The following is a 17,451-nucleotide window of genomic DNA, read 5'->3' on the forward strand; positions in this document are numbered from 1 at the left end:
CAAAACTGAAAGCACGAACCACCGCATTTAACTATGAAAAGGTGACTGAGAATATGGCCAAATACAGTGTAATAATTCCCCCTGCAAGACAATCAAACAAGTGAAATGTCAGTATAGAGACAAAGTGGAGTCACAATTCAACAGCTCAGACACAAGATGTATGTGGCAGGGTCTAACGGTCTCGGACTACAAAAAGAAAACCAGCCACGTCACAGACACCAGACACTTGCTTCCAGACAAACTTAACACCTTCTTTGCTCGCTTTGAGGATAATACAGTGCCCCCGACGTGGCCCGCTACCAAAGACTGTGGGCTCTCCTTCTCCGTGGCCGACGTAAGACATTTAAACGTGTTAACCCTCGCAAGGCTGCCGACCCAGACGGCATCCCTAGCCGTGTCCTCAGAGCATGCACAGACCAGTTGGCTGGTGTGTTTACGGACATATTCAATCTCTCCCTATTCCAGTCTACTGTCCCCACATGCTTCAAGAGGGCCACCATTGTTCCTGTACCCAAGAAGGCAAAGGTAACTGAACTAAATGACTAGCACTCACTTCTGTCATCATGAAGTGCTTTGAGAGGATAGTCAAGGATCATATCACCTCCACCTTACCCGTCACCCTTGACCCTCTTCAATTTGCTTACCGCCCCAATAGGTCCCACGTTCATATAAATATATACAGTTGAAGTCAGAAGTTTACATATACATTTAAACTCACAATTTTTTTTCACCATTTCTGACATTTAATCCTAGTAAAAATGCCCTGTCTTAGGTCAGTTAGGATCACCACTTTATTTTAAGAATGTGAAATGTCAGAATAATAGTAGAGAGTGATTTATTTCAGCTTTTATTTCTTTCATCACATTCCCAGCAGGTCAGATGTTTGCATACACTCAAATAGTATTTGGTAGCATTGCCTTTAAATTGTTTAACTTCGGTCAAACGTTTCGGGTAGCTTTCCACAAGCTTCCCACAATAAGTTGGATGAATTTTGGCCCATTCCTTCTGACAGAGCTGGTGTAACTGAGTCAGGTTTGTAGGCCTCCATGCTCGTAAACACTTTTTCAGTTCTGCCCACAAATGTTCTATAGGATTGAGGTCAGGGCTTTGTGATGGCCACTCCAATACCTTGACTTTGTTGTCCTTAAGCCATTTTGCCACAACTTTGGAAGTATGCTTGGGGTCATTGTCCATTTGGAAGACCCATTTGTGACCAAGCTTTAAATTCCTGACTGATGTCTGGAGATGTTGCTTCAATATACTCACATCATTTTCCTACCTCATGATGCCATCTATTTTGTGAAGTGCACCAGTCCCTCCTGCAGCAAAGCACCCCCACAACATGATGCTGCAATCCTCGTGCTTCACTGTTGGGATGGTGTTCTTCAGCTTGCAAGCCTCCCCCTTTTTCCTCCAAACATAACAATGGTCATTATGGCCAAACGGTTATATTTTTGTTTCATCAGACCAGAGGACATTTCTCCAAAAAGTACGATCTTTGTCCCCATGTGCAGTTGCAAACCGTAGTCTGGCTTTTTTTATGGTGGTTTTGGAGCAGTGGCTTCTTCCTTGCTGAGCGGCCTTTCAAATTATGTTGATATTGGACTCGTTTTACTGTGGATATAGATACTTTTGTACCTGTTTCCTCCATCATCTTTACAAGGTCCTTTGCTGTTGTTCTGGGATTGATTTGCACTTTTCGCACCAAAGTACGTTCATCTCTACGAGACAGAACGCGTCTCCTTCCTGAGTGGTTTGATGGCTGCGTGGTCCCATGGTGTTTATACTTGCGTACTATTGTTTGTACAGATGAACGTGGTATCTTCAGGCGTTTGGAAATTGCTCGCAAGGATGAACTAGACTTGTGGAGGTCTACAATGTTTTTTCTGAAGTCTTGGCTGGTTTCTTTTGATTTTCCCATGATGTCAAGCAAAGTTTGAAGGTAGGCCTTGAAATACATCCACAGGTACACCTACAATTGACTCAAATGATGTCAATTAGCCTATCAGAAGCTTCTAAAGCCATGACGTCATCTTCTGGAATTTTCCAAGCTGTTTAAAGGCACAGTCAACTTAGTGCATGTAAACTTCTGACACACTGGAATTGTAATACAGTGAATTATAAGTGAAATAATCTTGTCTGTAAACAATTGTTGGAAAAATGACTTGTGTCATGCACAAAGTAGATGTCCTAACCGACTTGCCAAAACGATAGTTTATTAACAAGAAATTTGTGTAGTGGTTGAAAAACAAGTTTTAATGACTCCTAAGTGTATGTAAACTTCTGACTTCAACTGTATCTTCATAGCCTCTGTGGACTGTCTCATTCAAACTGCCTTTTGGTTTTATTCATGTTTTTTTTTTCTTCCTCAAGCACATCATGGACCGCGTCATCACAATCAAATTCCCATAAGAGTTATCACTGCCAAAACAAGTTGACTGATAAGCTGCTAAGGGAAGACCATGAAGAATTACTGTCCAGTTGAGAATATTACCCATGTCTTCTTGGACTATGCCTGAATCATGAATTTACAAACATGACGAAATCCTCATTTCTAAACATCCCTACTTAACTAAACCTGATGCAAAGAGGATTAGAGTTGAAGCATTGTGACTGTGTCATCGCATAACACTGAATTGTATGCAGTTTCAGGACAAACCGCTTCGTCTTACGGCCTTTGTTTCCACCCTGTTTTAATCTTGTGGTGACTTTCCTCTCCTCCGTGTAGTGTGTAATTCTGCATTGTAGTTAGGAACGAGGAGTAAGAGAGGAACAGAAAGCATCATGTGCAAACTTGAAGTGAAGCAACCCCTTCACCGTGTATCTCCATCCCAAAATAGGTCTTACTAGTGATGATAGTACATGTAAATTACATATGATATTTATGGATCATGATGAAGCCCTAGACACCATTTATGTTATAATACCGGTAAACTTGCAAATCGTGTGATGTGACTGTCCTCCCTGTTACTTTGTGTTCTTTCTAATAGTTCCTACTGTTGTGGGAGGGAACGATTTCAAAGTGATATACAGTGCATTTGGAAAGCATTCAAACCCCTAGACTTTTTCCCAAAAAATGTACGTTACAGCCTTATTCAACATTTTTTTATTCTTATCAATCTACAAACAATACCCCATAATGAGAAAGTGAAAACAGGTTTTTAGAAATGTTTGCTAATGTATTAAAATTAAGAAATACCTTATTTACATAAGTATTCAGACCCTTCAGACCCTATGAGACTCGAAATTGAGCTCAGGTGCATCCTGTTTCCAATGGTCATCCTTGATGTTTCTACAACTTGATTGTACTCCACCTGTGGTAAATTACATTTATTGGACATGATTTCGAAAGGCACACACCTGTCTATATAAGGTCCCATAGTTGACAGTGCATGTCAGAGCAAAAACCAAGACATGAGGTCGAATGAATTGCCCGTAGAGCTCCGAGACAGTATTGTGTCGAGGCACAGATCTGGGGGAAGGATACCAAGAAATGTCTGCAACATTGAAGGTCCCTAAGAGCACAGTGGCCTCCATCATTCTTAAATGGGAGAAGTTTGTAACCACCAAGACTCTTCCTAGAGCGTGCTGCCCGGCCAAACTGAGCAATCAGGGGAGAAGGGCATTGGTCAGGGAGGTGACCAAGAACCCGATGGTCACTCTGACAAAGCTCTAGAAGTTCTTCTGTGACCATGGGAGAACTTTCCAGAAGGACAACCATCTCTGCAGCACTCCACCAATGAGGCCTTTATGGTAGAGAGGCCAGACGGAAGACACTCCTCAGTAAAAGGCACATGACAGCCTGCTTAGTTTGCCAAAAGTCACTTAAAGGACGCTCAGACCATGACAAACAAGATTCTCTGGTCTGAGGAAAACAAGATTAAACTATTTTGCATGAATGCCAAGCTTCACATCTGGAGGAACCCTGGCATCATCCCTATGGTGAAGCATGGTAGTGACAGTATCATGCTGTGGGGATGTTTTTCAGCGGCAGGGATTGGGAGACTCGTCAGGATCGAGGCAAAGATGAACAGAGCAAAGTACAGAGAGATCCTTGATGACAACCGGCTCCAGAGCGCTCAGGACCTCAGACTGGGGTGACGGTTCACCTTCCAACAGGACAACGACCCTAAGCACACAGCCAAGACAATGTAGGAGTGGCTTTGGGACAAGTCTCTGAATGTCCTTGAGTGGCCCAGCCAGAGCCCGGACTTGAACCTGATCGAACATCTCTGGAGAGACCTGAGAATAGCTGTGCAGCGACACTCCCCATCCAACCTGACAGAGCTAGAGAGGATTTGCAGAGAAGAATGTGAGAACTCCCCAAATACAGGTGTGCCAAATTTGTAGTCTCAGCCAAAGGTGAGTCTCAGCCAAAGGTGCTTCAACAAAGTACTGAGCAAAGGGTCTGAATACTTATGGAATTGTGATATTTCCTTTTTTTTTTTTATATATATATTTGCAAAAATGTATAGAAACCTGTTTTTGCTTTGTCATTATAGGGTATTGTGCATAGATTGAGGGGAAAAAAAGAATAAGTCTGTAACGTAACAAAATGTGGAAAAATCCAAGGGATGCTTGTTAAAACATTGTTTGACATTCTGTATTTATCCTTTAAATGGTTCTGTCCCATTTGTTGCCAATTATATTTGATGTCATTAAGTATGAAGGAAAAATTAGTTATGTGACTAAAATACCAAAGCATGCAAGGTTTTTTGAATGCTCTTTAAAACTTCTTCAGGATTGGTGGCTCCCCTGCGGGACAGTTGAGCTAACGTAGGCTAATGCAATTAGCATGAGGTTGTAAGTAACAACAACATTTCCCAGGACATAGACATATCTGAAATTGGCAGAAAGCTTAAACTCTTGTTAATCTAACTGCACTGTCCAATTTACAGTAGCTACTACAGTGAAATAATACTATTGGCTGAGGAGTGCACAGTTTTGAACATGAAAAGTTATTAATAAACAAATTTTCACATTTGGGCAGTCTTGATACATTTTGAACAGAAATAAAATGGTTAATTGGATCAGTCTAAAACGTTGCACATGCACTGCTGTGATCTAGTGGCCAAAATCTAAATTGCACCTGGGCTGGAATAATACATGATGGCCTTTCTCTTGCATTTGAAAGATGATTGTACCAAAAAATACAAAATACGTTTATTTTTTTTTGTATTATCTTTCACCAGATCTATTGTGTTATATTCTCCTACATTCCTTTCACATTTCCACAAACTTCTAAGTGTTTCCTTTCAAATGGTACCAAGAATATGCATATCCTTGCAAGAAGCAGTTAGATTTGGGTATGTCACTTTAGGCAAAAATTTAAAAAAGGGGGCCAATCCTTAAGAAAATGTAAAGTTTGACTTTTGTTTAGTTTGTGTGAAATGTATTGTCTTTATTTAATAATCTTCTGACAGATTATTAAATAAATGTTATTGCTTTGACTGCTCTCTTCTAAAAATGAGACATGTCCCAAAGCAGCAATGAAACATTTTATTTAATACATCAAATCAACAATACAGTAGGCATAGGCAAGATACTTTTGGACTGAAATTTTGTTTCGGATAATGAATTCATTTACAAACACCACGGAAATGTTAACTGATTTTAATTTGCAATGTGTTCCAGAACCCGGGAGTGTAAAGGTTAAAGTTTTCTAACCAAAACCAATGTGAGAACTCTATTTGATCTGTATCACTGAAGTGTTAGATTGCACAATAGCAACGTACAGGTCATTTTTGATTGAGCCGACATACTGTATGCAGTGTTTACCGTGAATGCGCTCTCCGCTAACGTAGATTGCTTTTAAATCAGGCTGTAGCGCTGAACTTACGCAATACGGCTTGAATGGAGCCCTAAGTCAATGTCCCCCACTTAGCATGATATTTCGTGCTAAACAGCTACATGGTAAACCACATCTTGTTCCATAGCATTTATTATATGCCACTAGTCAACGATGGGCACAGAGATGATTTATACCAGTTTCTTCTTGCTCAAGAAAAACTAAATATAAAAGTCCTCCAGTTGATGCTGACAGCATAATTCAGTTTAGCTGATATATTTCTCGAAGGGTTTTATGTAGACATGTTGTTGATGTGACAATGGTAGTTATGTCTATGTATCTGTTAAAATTAGACACCCCTGGGTGGCTGTGAGATGTAATTTGGAGCTTGATGTTTCTGGTTAAGCATAGGAGGCAGCTTTCATTAATTTGTTTCCTCTTGTTTACCGCTAACACAACTTCACACATTTAATCAAATTTAACCTTTTACACCAAATTTGCCTCCTGATGTCCTACCCTGAAATTGACAGTTCACAAATATACATGATTTTGCACTTAAGGGCTATTGTCACGCAAACACCCAATACCAAATTGACCCCTATGCACTTGTTATCATCTAGCTCCACTTCACCCTCCGGTAGACTAAATGGAATTTTCACCATATTGTAATCCTCACACCTCTCCACAAGTGCATAGGGCAGCCTGGGTTCCTGAAAATACTCTGCTCGTAGAATATGCAAACTAAAAATAATTTATACTCTTTGGATGACTGATTTTGCTCTGGAACTAAAGTTTGTAGATTCACAAGAATATTAGCCCTAGTGTGGAAAGAGCAGTTCGTCACACATGCATTGGTTGTGTTCAATCTGAACAGGAATACAGGTTCCACAGCCAAATTCACTACCACTATTCTAAATATACAACACGGCACTTTACAGCCAGCCCAACTGTTTTTTCCCCACTAATCAGTTCTGAAAATATCCGATTGTGATTGGTCAAAACAACTAAATTTGGCTCCCATAGAGAGGGCAAATGACAAGGACACTTGTTTCCAGTTTTATTGCAGCAGGCACTTCACAACAAAATCCCCCATTGTTCAATATACCCCACCCTGCATACCAATTAATTGAATCTCAATCTCTTTATATTAAAATGTACTTCTGTCTGTACAAAAATGACAATGAGAAAAAATGAAATACTACACTAACATATCAGACATACACTCGCAAGCACACTGAATGTCACACACACACACACACACTGGTATAAAGGTACAGTACCACTTAATGTACACCCTTCCTTTGACCGGCCATGTTCATGTCTCTTTTCCTTCCTTTCCCCACCCTCAAAGAAACATGCTGATGCTTCTCAATGGTATTAGAACAGAAATGCAACAAAGAACGACCAAATAACTCGTGATAGGGTAAAAATGATAATCCTATACATGAACACATATCCTTTCCTAAATTACAGCTATCCCATACATTTTGAAACTAAAAATAAATGTTCCCTTTGTGTTTTGTCTTTAACTTATGTAGTGTAAGGGTTTTTTCAGTAAGAAATTGTGATAATCTACTTTCCCTTCCACAGAAGGCAGTCACTCCTCTTGCCAGTGGTCATCCGAGACACTCCACGTGATAAAGCCCCTCCCTTCAAACGGTCTTTCGGGCCGTCAGAACTCGTACGATTGACCCTAAGCCCCCAACTGCGAAAGCCTGAGTGAAGAAAGAGGGGAAGAAACAAATGATAAAACACAGGTGGCACCTTAATTGGGGAGGACGGGCTCATAGTAATGGTTGAACATGGTTTTGGGTTTGATACCATTATGAGCCAAACTCCCCTCAGTAGCCTCCTGTGCATCATATTTCCATGAACATTAGATGAACTAGAGTTTAAAGATTGCACAAGTTCAGATATAGCTTTCACACCTTTTCGTGCCACTGTAGGAGAATGGCACTGCTATTGTCGGAGGGCTTCTCGAAGCCTCTATATATGTACTTCATAAGCAGGTCCACCCCGCTTCTGTCAAGAGACTTGACGGCTGGCTCAATATCACTTGACTTAAATGATGTCAACACTCTCAGCACTATTGCCAGAGCCCTTTCCTGAAAGACAGAACAAGACAGCAAGAAAGTATGTTTACAAAAGTTATTTACACCAGTGCAGATTCCCAAGAGAGGCAACGTGTTTGGGATTCTTGCTAAGCCTCTCCAGCAATGAGCTAGCATTCTAAACCAATGTTAATATAGACTACAAGCACACTTTATGACCAACACTATGTGGACACCTGCTCGTCAAACATCTCATTCCAAACTCATGGGCATTAATATGGAGCTGCCCCCCCCCCCCCTTTTGCTGCTGTAACAGCCTCCACTCTTCTGGGAAGGCTCTCCACGAGATGTTGGAACATTGCTGCAGGGACTTGCTTCCATTCAGCCACGAGCATTAATGTGATTGGGCTCGCAGTTACCATCCCAAAGGTGTTCAATGGGGTTGAGGTCAGGGCTCTGTGCAGGCCAGTCAAGTTCTTTCACACCAAACTCGACAAACCATTTCTGTATGGACCTACGCTTGTGCACTGGGGCATTATGATGAAACAGGAAAGGACCTTACCCAAACTGTTTCCACAAAGTTGGAAGCACAGAATTGTCTAGAATGTCATTATATGCTGTAATGTTAAGATTGGCATTCACTGTAACCAAGGGGCCAAGGCCAAACCATGGTAAACAGCCCCAGACCATTATTCCTCCTCCACCAAACTTTACAGTTGGCACTATGCATTTGGGCAGGTAGCGTTCTCCTGGCATCCACCAAACCCAGATTTGTCCTTCGGAAAAGAAAAAAAAGTTTCCACTGCTCCATAGTCCAATGGCAACGAGCTTTACATCACTCCAGCCGACGCTTGGCGATCTTAGCTGCTCGGCCATGGAAACCCATTTCAAGAAGCTCCAGACAAACAATTATTGTGCTGACGTTGCTTCCAGAAGCACCATCGAGAGCATCACTGCCTGGTATGGCAACTGCGCGGCCTCCCACCGCAAGGCACTACAGAGGGTTGTGCGAATGGCCAAGCTTCCTACCATCCAGGACCTCTATACCAGGCTGTGTCAGAGGAAGGCCCTAAAAATTGTCAAAGACACCAGCCACCCTAATCATAGACTGTTCTCTCTGCTACCGGAGCGCCAAGTATAGGTCTAAGAGGCTTCTAAACAGCTTCTATCCCCAAGCCATAAGACTCCTGAACATCTAATCAAATGGCTACCCAGACTATATGCACCACCACCCCTCTTTACACCACTGCTACTCATTGTCAACTATGCGTAGTCACTTCAATAACTCTGCCTACATGTACATACCACCTCAAATAACCGGTGCCCCCGCACATTGACTCTGTACCGGTACCCCCCCCTGTAAATAGTCTCGCTATTGTTGTTTTACTGCTGCTCTTTAATTACTTGTTACTTTTCTCTTACTCTTGTCCGTATTTATTGAAACTGCATTGTTGGTTGGGGGGCTCGTAAGTAAACATTTCACTCTTCATACCAGTTGTATTCGGCACATGTGACTAATAAAATTTGATTTGTGTTTGGAACTCTGTAGTGAGTGTTGAAACGGAGGTCAGATGATTTCTACGCACTACAGCACTCAGCAGTTCCGTTCTGTGAGCTTGTGTGGCCTACCACTTCGCGGCTGAGCCGTTGTTGCTCCTAGACGTTTCCACTTCACAATAACAGCACTTACAGTTGACCGGGGCAGCTCCAGCAGGGCAGAAGTTTGACGAACTGACTTGTTGGAATGGTGGCATCCTATGACGGTGCCACATTGAAAGTTATTGAGCTTTTCAGTAATGCTTTTCCAATGCCAATGTTTTCTAAGGTCGATTGCATGGCTGTGGGCTTAATTTCATACACCTGTCAGCAACGGGTGTGGCTGAAATAGTCGAATAAACTCATTTGAAGGGATGTCCACATACTTTTGTATATATCGTGTACCTTCCCACAAAGTTACATGAATTTCAGATGAAAGTCTTGGCCCCTCACCTTTATTGCTGGATTCTTAGTGTTGAGAGGAGGGTTCCGCAGAGCAAGCTGAAAAGCTGTCATCGTGTCTCCTGTGCATTAGTCGGTTAAGGAACTTAACACCGTCTATTGCCATATCCTAAATAGGTTTGAAAGGCAGGAACATTGTACTTCTCCACATCCCCCCCCCCCCCCCCCCCCCCCCCGCCCCGCCCCGCCCCGCCCCGCCACCAGAGGCAAAAGAAACACACACCTGTTTAGGCGAGGTGCTGGCTAACGGAGTAAGAAAAGGAGAGCCTCACTGGGCGCTCAGATGCAATCATTTCAGAACCAATGTTTTGACAGACAAGCGGTCTTCATCAGGGTATAATGACAACCTAATGCTGGTCACTAATTGATATACATTTAAAAGACACACAGGTGCCTGCAATCATAGCCGGGTGTGGCTTGATTTCATTGGTTGAAATGGAAGGAAAAAAAAGCAAACATCCCACCATATAATCATAGAAACAAACATTTACAATGGATAGCAAAAATATAATAAGAAGAATGGCTTCAGATTAAAAGTCTACATTGAGACTAAAGGGAGCAAGGGTCTTTAAATGAAAGATCCTGGTGGCATCTCATTTTAATAAATTGTCAAGGTCAACCCCTCTCCTAGGGAAGGTTATGTGTTCAATGCCGATATACCGAGGGGACGAAATGGAGTGGTTTGCTTCCAAAAAGTGGGCTGCAACTGGGTACGTCAAGTTTTTGCAGCTAATGGTGCTACGATGCTCAGAGATTCTTTTCACCAAATCAAATTGTATTAATCAAACACATATTTAGTAGTTTTAGCAGTAGCTAAGTGGTTCTGTTCCTAGCTCCAACAGTGCAGTAGTATCTAACAATTCACAAATCTAAAAGTAAAAAAAAATATTGGGACGAGCAATGTCGGAGTGGGATTGACTAAAATACAGTAGAATAGAATACAGTATATACATATGGGATGAGTAAAGCAGTATGTAAACAGTGGCCAGTGATTCCATGTAAATAGGGCAGCAGCCTCTAAAGGTGCAGGGTTGAGTAGCCAGGTGGTAGCCGGCTAGTGATAAGCTGACCGACATCACAGAGGGTGTTGATGCCATTGCCACTATCTAATGTGAGATCCATTTCAAGAGCTCCCTGAGGTGTCTGATCATACACAGCCGGTTCCAGCTCACCTGACCAGAGTGGTACCTCAAATGTGAGGAACAATAGCTAACAATAGCCTCAAGCAAATCCTCTACTGGTGTCATTGCCCTGAATGTGGCTCACTCGAAATAAACATCCCTCATAAGAGGGCCATGAAGAACCTCCTGACACCCTGCAACTCCTGTCTCACCCAAATCAAACGGCATAGTGATTCCCTCATTAACAGTGCAGCAGCTGCTGGTGCTTTGCATGCTAGCTATAGACAACTATGTTTAGACATAACTAAGTTACCTAGCTAACGAGTAGCTAGAGACTCGGGTTCCGATAGCTCTGGAGGGCGCCCTGGTCTGGACCAGCGCTAGGATAGTTCAGCCAGGGATATCCTCCAGGCATTGGCTAACTAACAACCTAAACCGATATAGTTGCATAACATCAGCTAACTACCTAGCAAGATACATGTCAACACGAGCAGAAATTAAATGAGCATTTTGATTTGAGTTTAAAACAAAATCCATTATCAAATCACATCGGCTGTTAGCAAGCTAGCTAGCACATTTAGCTAACGAACATGGGGGCATGAACGTAAAGGATATATCCTGATGAGGTTGTCTATCTCCGTGGCGTCCGGTCCCTGATTATCGACAGCCTCATCGTGGTCATCAACGAATTTGTTCTCATCAAATTCATCTATGTCGAGTTTCCTGAATCGCGACGAAAGAGTGTTTTTCGCCATCAGAAATAGTAGCTAGCAAGCTAAAGCTAGTCCTACACACAGCGCTGTTGCGTCAACGCGAGCCAAGTACAGGGTACTTGCTCTGGATCGGTTCTCCTGCTATCTAGCAACCACCGTCTTCGCTAACGGTGTTCTGATTGTAATTTGTCTAGATAATATTATCTGCCAGTGTTACACACATTATTTCACCACCATGTACCTAGCTAACTCGTTTGACACGCAATAGTGTTGCCTAAATTATTTTCACTCAGGTGAAGCCAGCGGCACCTGTCGTCACTTCCGAGTCCAATATATATTTTTAATCCTTCACAATAAGAGTACTGCTGTCATGACTGGGGAGTAACAGTAACGGATTACATTTAATCAGTTACATGCAAACCAATCATAAAAAAACTAATTGTAATCAGATTAGATTATTTTACAAACTGGATTATTTATTGGATTACTTTTAAATTCAGAAAGGAGAAGAAAAAAAATGACACCACTCTGTTTTCTCAACTACCTTCAATGCAGCATTGAAAAAAGGTACAAGTTTAAATTCGTTGCACCTGAGCAAGTCTGACTACAAGTCAGAGACCACTATGATGATACAAGCGTTTCATGGATCCTTTTTGTAATCTTCTAATGCCTCAAGGGGAAAGTCATCCAAAAGTAATGGAAAGTAATCAGATAACGTTACTGAGGTTGTATTCCCAAAGTTACGTTACTGATTACAATTTTGGATAGGTAACGAGTAACTTTAGCAGATTACATTTAGAAAGTAACCTACCCAACCCTGGATAGTGCAGTATACAGTAGTACACCATTGTCATTCTAAATTATTCTAGTCATCAAACTTAATACATTTCGATTTTTGTGGCCAACTAATGGAATGAAAGGCACAACCCTGAGGCGTGTTCAGTACGACAGAACGGTGTGCAAAGTTGAATTTAACAGAAACAGTGGTGGCCCAGAGGGAGAAAGTGTTTGGAGTACTGCAAGAGTTTTGCGATTTCAAATCGTCACATCCAAATTGATCAGGTCACACCTCGCCACACCCACCAAATGGGAGCAAATGTACCCCAAAAGCTGTTGCATCCAAAACGGGGAAACACGTAATTCAGTAAAAACTGTCACGCAACGTAGCAAACGTTGAACTGAACACACCCCTGATTTTGTGTTTGTCTATAGGCCTTCGCTATTCCTCCCTAGTTCAATTTATGCTTTTCCTCTGGTTGGCTGTGAAGTTGAGTAATGGGGCTGTTGGGAAAATGTAGCATAAGTTACCACTCAAATTCATATATTGCGTTTTGATACTCCATTTTAGTCTGACTGCAGAATTACTGATCTACAAATCATCTTGCAATCCAAACGGATTCTCTTAAATGCACTCATTGACCGAACTATATGCCTATGGATGCAAGAACCCAGACTGACAGTCGAAAGATTAAAGTGACAACCAAAGCATGAAGTGGAGTAAAACAACCGTAGCCTATATTTTTTGTTGTTGTTACTAATAGGATGAACATTTGAAAGATTTCTTCAAGAACTGATATTAAAGGAGCCAAATGTACCCTCATGTTCGAGGGGATACACCTGAGCAAGGTGCTAATGTTCACATAATGAGTTTGGGTACAAAGATGATTTACATATATCCTTGATTTGGCACAGCACCGTGATCAGGCCAATTTCATCAAACATGCTGTGTATGTTTTTCAAATTTTGCTAGGTTATTCTAAAATGTATTCAATATTTTTTTCCAAATCTACAAACAATAGCCCATAATGATAAAACAAAAACTGTTTAGACTTTTTTTCAAATGTGTTAAACATAAAAAACATACCTTTTTACATAAGTATTCAGACCCTTTGCTATGAGACTCAAAATTGAGCTCAGGTGCATCCTGTTTCCATTGATCATCCTTGAGATGTTTCAACTTGATTGGAGTCCCCCTCTGGTAAATTCAATTGTTTGGACACGATTTGGAAAGGCACACAGCTGTCTATTTAAGGTCCCACAGTCTAGATTTGATTGTTCCTGGGTGTTGTCGGCCGTCATCAGCACCGGCCTGTACCCTAAATGCCCTAAGCACTCTCCTGGCCCCTTACACAAATTCAAGTCTGAATTTGTCCTGCTAGGTGACCTAAACTGGGACATACCTGACCTAAAGCAATCAATTGGTTTGCTGTCAATTGTCAATTGGTATAGAATCAGCTTGATCCCCTCTGTCAGACGCTTGGACCTTCATTTTTATTTTCAGTGGTATTGTTAACAAACACGCCCCCATAAAGAAAATGAGAATTAAAAACAGGTTGAGCCCCTGGTTCGACTGTGATCTGGCAGAGTTACTCCACCTCAAGAATTGCATTTGGCGAAAGGCTTGGCACACGTATACTAAGGCTGACTGGCTATCGTTCAGGCAAATGAGAAATAAGTGTACTCAGGCTATCTGGAAGACCAAAGTTAGTTACTTTAAGGAGCAGTTCTCTCTCTGTGGGTCTAACCACAAGCAGTTCTGGAAAACGGTTAAAGACCTGGAGAATAAACCCTCCTCACAGCTGCCCCATGTCCCTTATTAATGTTGATGATGTGGTTGTTACTGACAAGAAGCACCTGACTGAGCTCTTTAATCACCACTTCATTAAGTCAGGATTCCTATTTGACACTGCCATGCCTCCTTGCCCTTCCAACATTTCCTCATCTCCCACGCCTTCTAATAGGCTGACCACACTGCTCGGGTCGTGTGCACGAGCGTAGCAAAATAAATGTAGAAATCTATGTCATTCAATTATTGCACCCACACTGCTCGCGCGCGTCAATAAGCGTCTGCGTTGCCAAGGGCTAAAATAGAACTCAATCCTATTTCTGATGCAGATCGCGCTGCAAGTCCTGCATCTCCCATCTCCTCATTGGTTTATAGAAGCAGGTACCCACGTGCCATCTCCTCATTGGTTATACCCACGTGGGTGATTGAACGACGAACTGTTTTGCCGATCGGTGTAGTAATACTATGAAAGTTTAGATGCCAATCACCATATAAGTTCAAAGATGAAAAAGCCTGGAAGGAGGAGAGATGACTAGAATCTATTCGGTTGACCGTTTTATGTGTGGATTAATTGTAGGAGTAGAGGTCCTTGTGCATTTCAGGTAAAATAACAACTCAGTGTTTATATCCCGGGACAAATTAGCTAGCAACAGCAAGCTAGCTAAATAGGACAAATTAGCTAGCAAGTGCAAGCTAACTATCTAAATTGGCATAAAAATGTAGGGGGACAAAATAAATGTATGTACGATGGTGCACGATGGCGCACTCGCGCAGCCGGTTTGGGTTCCGTGTAATGCAACTATCCCCGATGCTCCTCCCTCTTTTTCCCCCGCCCCTCCGAGGTGCTAAAGGAGCTCCTGAAACTTGACCCCAAAACGACATCTGGGTCAGATGGTTTAGACCTGCCCCTATCATCGCCAATGTTATCTCTGACCTTTTTAACCTGTCTCTCCTCTCTGGGGAGGTTCCCATTGCTTGGAAGGCAGCTACGGTGGGATGCTTTCTTTAAAGGGGGAGATCAAGATGATCCTAACTGTTATAGGCCTATTTCTATTTTGCCCTGTTTATCAAGTGTTGGAAAAACTTGTCAATAAATGAACTGACTGGCTTTCTTGACTTTTATAGTATTCTCCCGGGTACGCAATCTGGTTTCCGCTCAGGTTATGGATGTGTCACTGCAAACTTAAAAGGTCCGAAATGATGTCACCATTGCCCTTGATTCTAAGCAATGTTGTGCTGCTATTTTTATTGACTTGGCCAAAGCTTTTGATATGGTAGACCATTCCATTCTTGTTGGCCGGCTAAGGATTATTGGTGTCTCTAAGGGGTCTTTGGCCTGGTTTGCTAACTACCTCTCTCAAAGAGTGCAGTGTATTAAGTCAGAACATCTGCTGTCTCAGACACTGCCTGTCATCAAGGGGGTACTCCAAGGCTCGATCCTAGGTCCCACGCTCTTCTCAAATTACATCAACATAGCTTGAGCAGTAGGAAGCTCTCTCATCCATTTATATGCAGATGTTACAGTCTCATACTTAGCTGGCCCCTCCCTGGATTTTGTGTTAAACGTCTCCAACAATGCTTTCTTAGTCTCCAACAAGCTTTCTCTGAATGCCCCTCTCCCCCCGGTGTGATTACTACCTCTGAGGGTTTAGAGCTTGAGTTAGTCACCTCATTCAATTCCTCAGGAGGCTAGATGGTGTATTTTCCTTCTCTCAGCACATATAAAGTTGCAGACTAAGGTTACATCTAGACTTGGTTTCCTTGATCGTAATTGCTCCTCTTTGACCCCAGCTGCCAAACTAATCCTGATTCAGATGACCTTCCTACCCATGCTAGACTAAGGAGACATCATTTATAGATCGGCAGGTAAGGGTGCTCTCGAGGGGCTAAATGTTCTTTACCATTCGGCCATCTGATTTCCCACCAATGCACCTTATAGCACACATCACTGCACTCTATACTACTCTGTAAACAGGTCATCTCTGTATACCCCCGGTTGATGCTTATTTATAAAACCCTCTTAGGCCTCACTCCCCCTATCTGAGATACCTACTGTAGCCCTCATCCTCCACATACAACACCCGTTCTGCCAGTCACATTCTGTTAACTATCTAAATTGGCATAAAAATGTAGGGGGACAAAATAAATGTATGTACGATGGTGCACGATGGCGCACTCGCGCAGCCGGTTTGGGTTCCGTGTAATGCAACTATCCCCGATGCTCCTCCCTCTTTTTCCCCCGCCCCTCCGAGGTGCTAAAGGAGCTCCTGAAACTTGACCCCAAAACGACATCTGGGTCAGATGGTTTAGACCTGCCCCTATCATCGCCAATGTTATCTCTGACCTTTTTAACCTGTCTCTCCTCTCTGGGGAGGTTCCCATTGCTTGGAAGGCAGCTACGGTGGGATGCTTTCTTTAAAGGGGGAGATCAAGATGATCCTAACTGTTATAGGCCTATTTCTATTTTGCCCTGTTTATCAAGTGTTGGAAAAACTTGTCAATAAATGAACTGACTGGCTTTCTTGACTTTTATAGTATTCTCCCGGGTACGCAATCTGGTTTCCGCTCAGGTTATGGATGTGTCACTGCAAACTTAAAAGGTCCGAAATGATGTCACCATTGCCCTTGATTCTAAGCAATGTTGTGCTGCTATTTTTATTGACTTGGCCAAAGCTTTTGATATGGTAGACCATTCCATTCTTGTTGGCCGGCTAAGGATTATTGGTGTCTCTAAGGGGTCTTTGGCCTGGTTTGCTAACTACCTCTCTCAAAGAGTGCAGTGTATTAAGTCAGAACATCTGCTGTCTCAGACACTGCCTGTCATCAAGGGGGTACTCCAAGGCTCGATCCTAGGTCCCACGCTCTTCTCAAATTACATCAACATAGCTTGAGCAGTAGGAAGCTCTCTCATCCATTTATATGCAGATGTTACAGTCTCATACTTAGCTGGCCCCTCCCTGGATTTTGTGTTAAACGTCTCCAACAATGCTTTCTTAGTCTCCAACAAGCTTTCTCTGAATGCCCCTCTCCCCCCGGTGTGATTACTACCTCTGAGGGTTTAGAGCTTGAGTTAGTCACCTCATTCAATTCCTCAGGAGGCTAGATGGTGTATTTTCCTTCTCTCAGCACATATAAAGCTGCAGACTAAGGTTACATCTAGACTTGGTTTCCTTGATCGTAATTGCTCCTCTTTGACCCCAGCTGCCAAACTAAT

General features: G+C 42.4%; 2 protein-coding genes across 2 annotated transcripts in view; one reads left to right on the forward strand and one right to left on the reverse strand.

Annotated features, from left to right (window-relative positions):
- Positions 1-5,485: 5,485 nt before the first annotated feature.
- Positions 5,486-12,007, reverse strand: LOC110509525 (actin-related protein 2/3 complex subunit 5-like protein). The gene is made up of 4 exons (XM_021590445.2): positions 11,574-12,007; positions 9,829-9,901; positions 7,717-7,893; positions 5,486-7,503 (listed from the first exon to the last, which is right to left on the reverse strand). The coding sequence occupies exons 1-4, from the start codon at positions 11,711-11,713 to the stop codon at positions 7,441-7,443; spliced, it is 453 nt and encodes a 150-aa protein (XP_021446120.1). The 5' UTR covers positions 11,714-12,007; the 3' UTR covers positions 5,486-7,440.
- Positions 10,049-17,451, forward strand: part of LOC118945281 (laminin subunit beta-1-like) — a 46,268-nt gene continuing 38,865 nt past the window's right edge. Inside the window, exon 1 of the mRNA XM_036967593.1 lies at positions 10,049-10,547. The gene's annotated coding sequence lies outside the window, so the exon portion shown is untranslated. The remainder of the gene's footprint in view (positions 10,548-17,451) is intronic.

This window comes from Oncorhynchus mykiss, chromosome Y (genome assembly GCF_013265735.2).
Source record: "Oncorhynchus mykiss isolate Arlee chromosome Y, USDA_OmykA_1.1, whole genome shotgun sequence".
In the NCBI taxonomy this organism is placed as follows: Eukaryota; Metazoa; Chordata; class Actinopteri; order Salmoniformes; family Salmonidae; genus Oncorhynchus; species Oncorhynchus mykiss.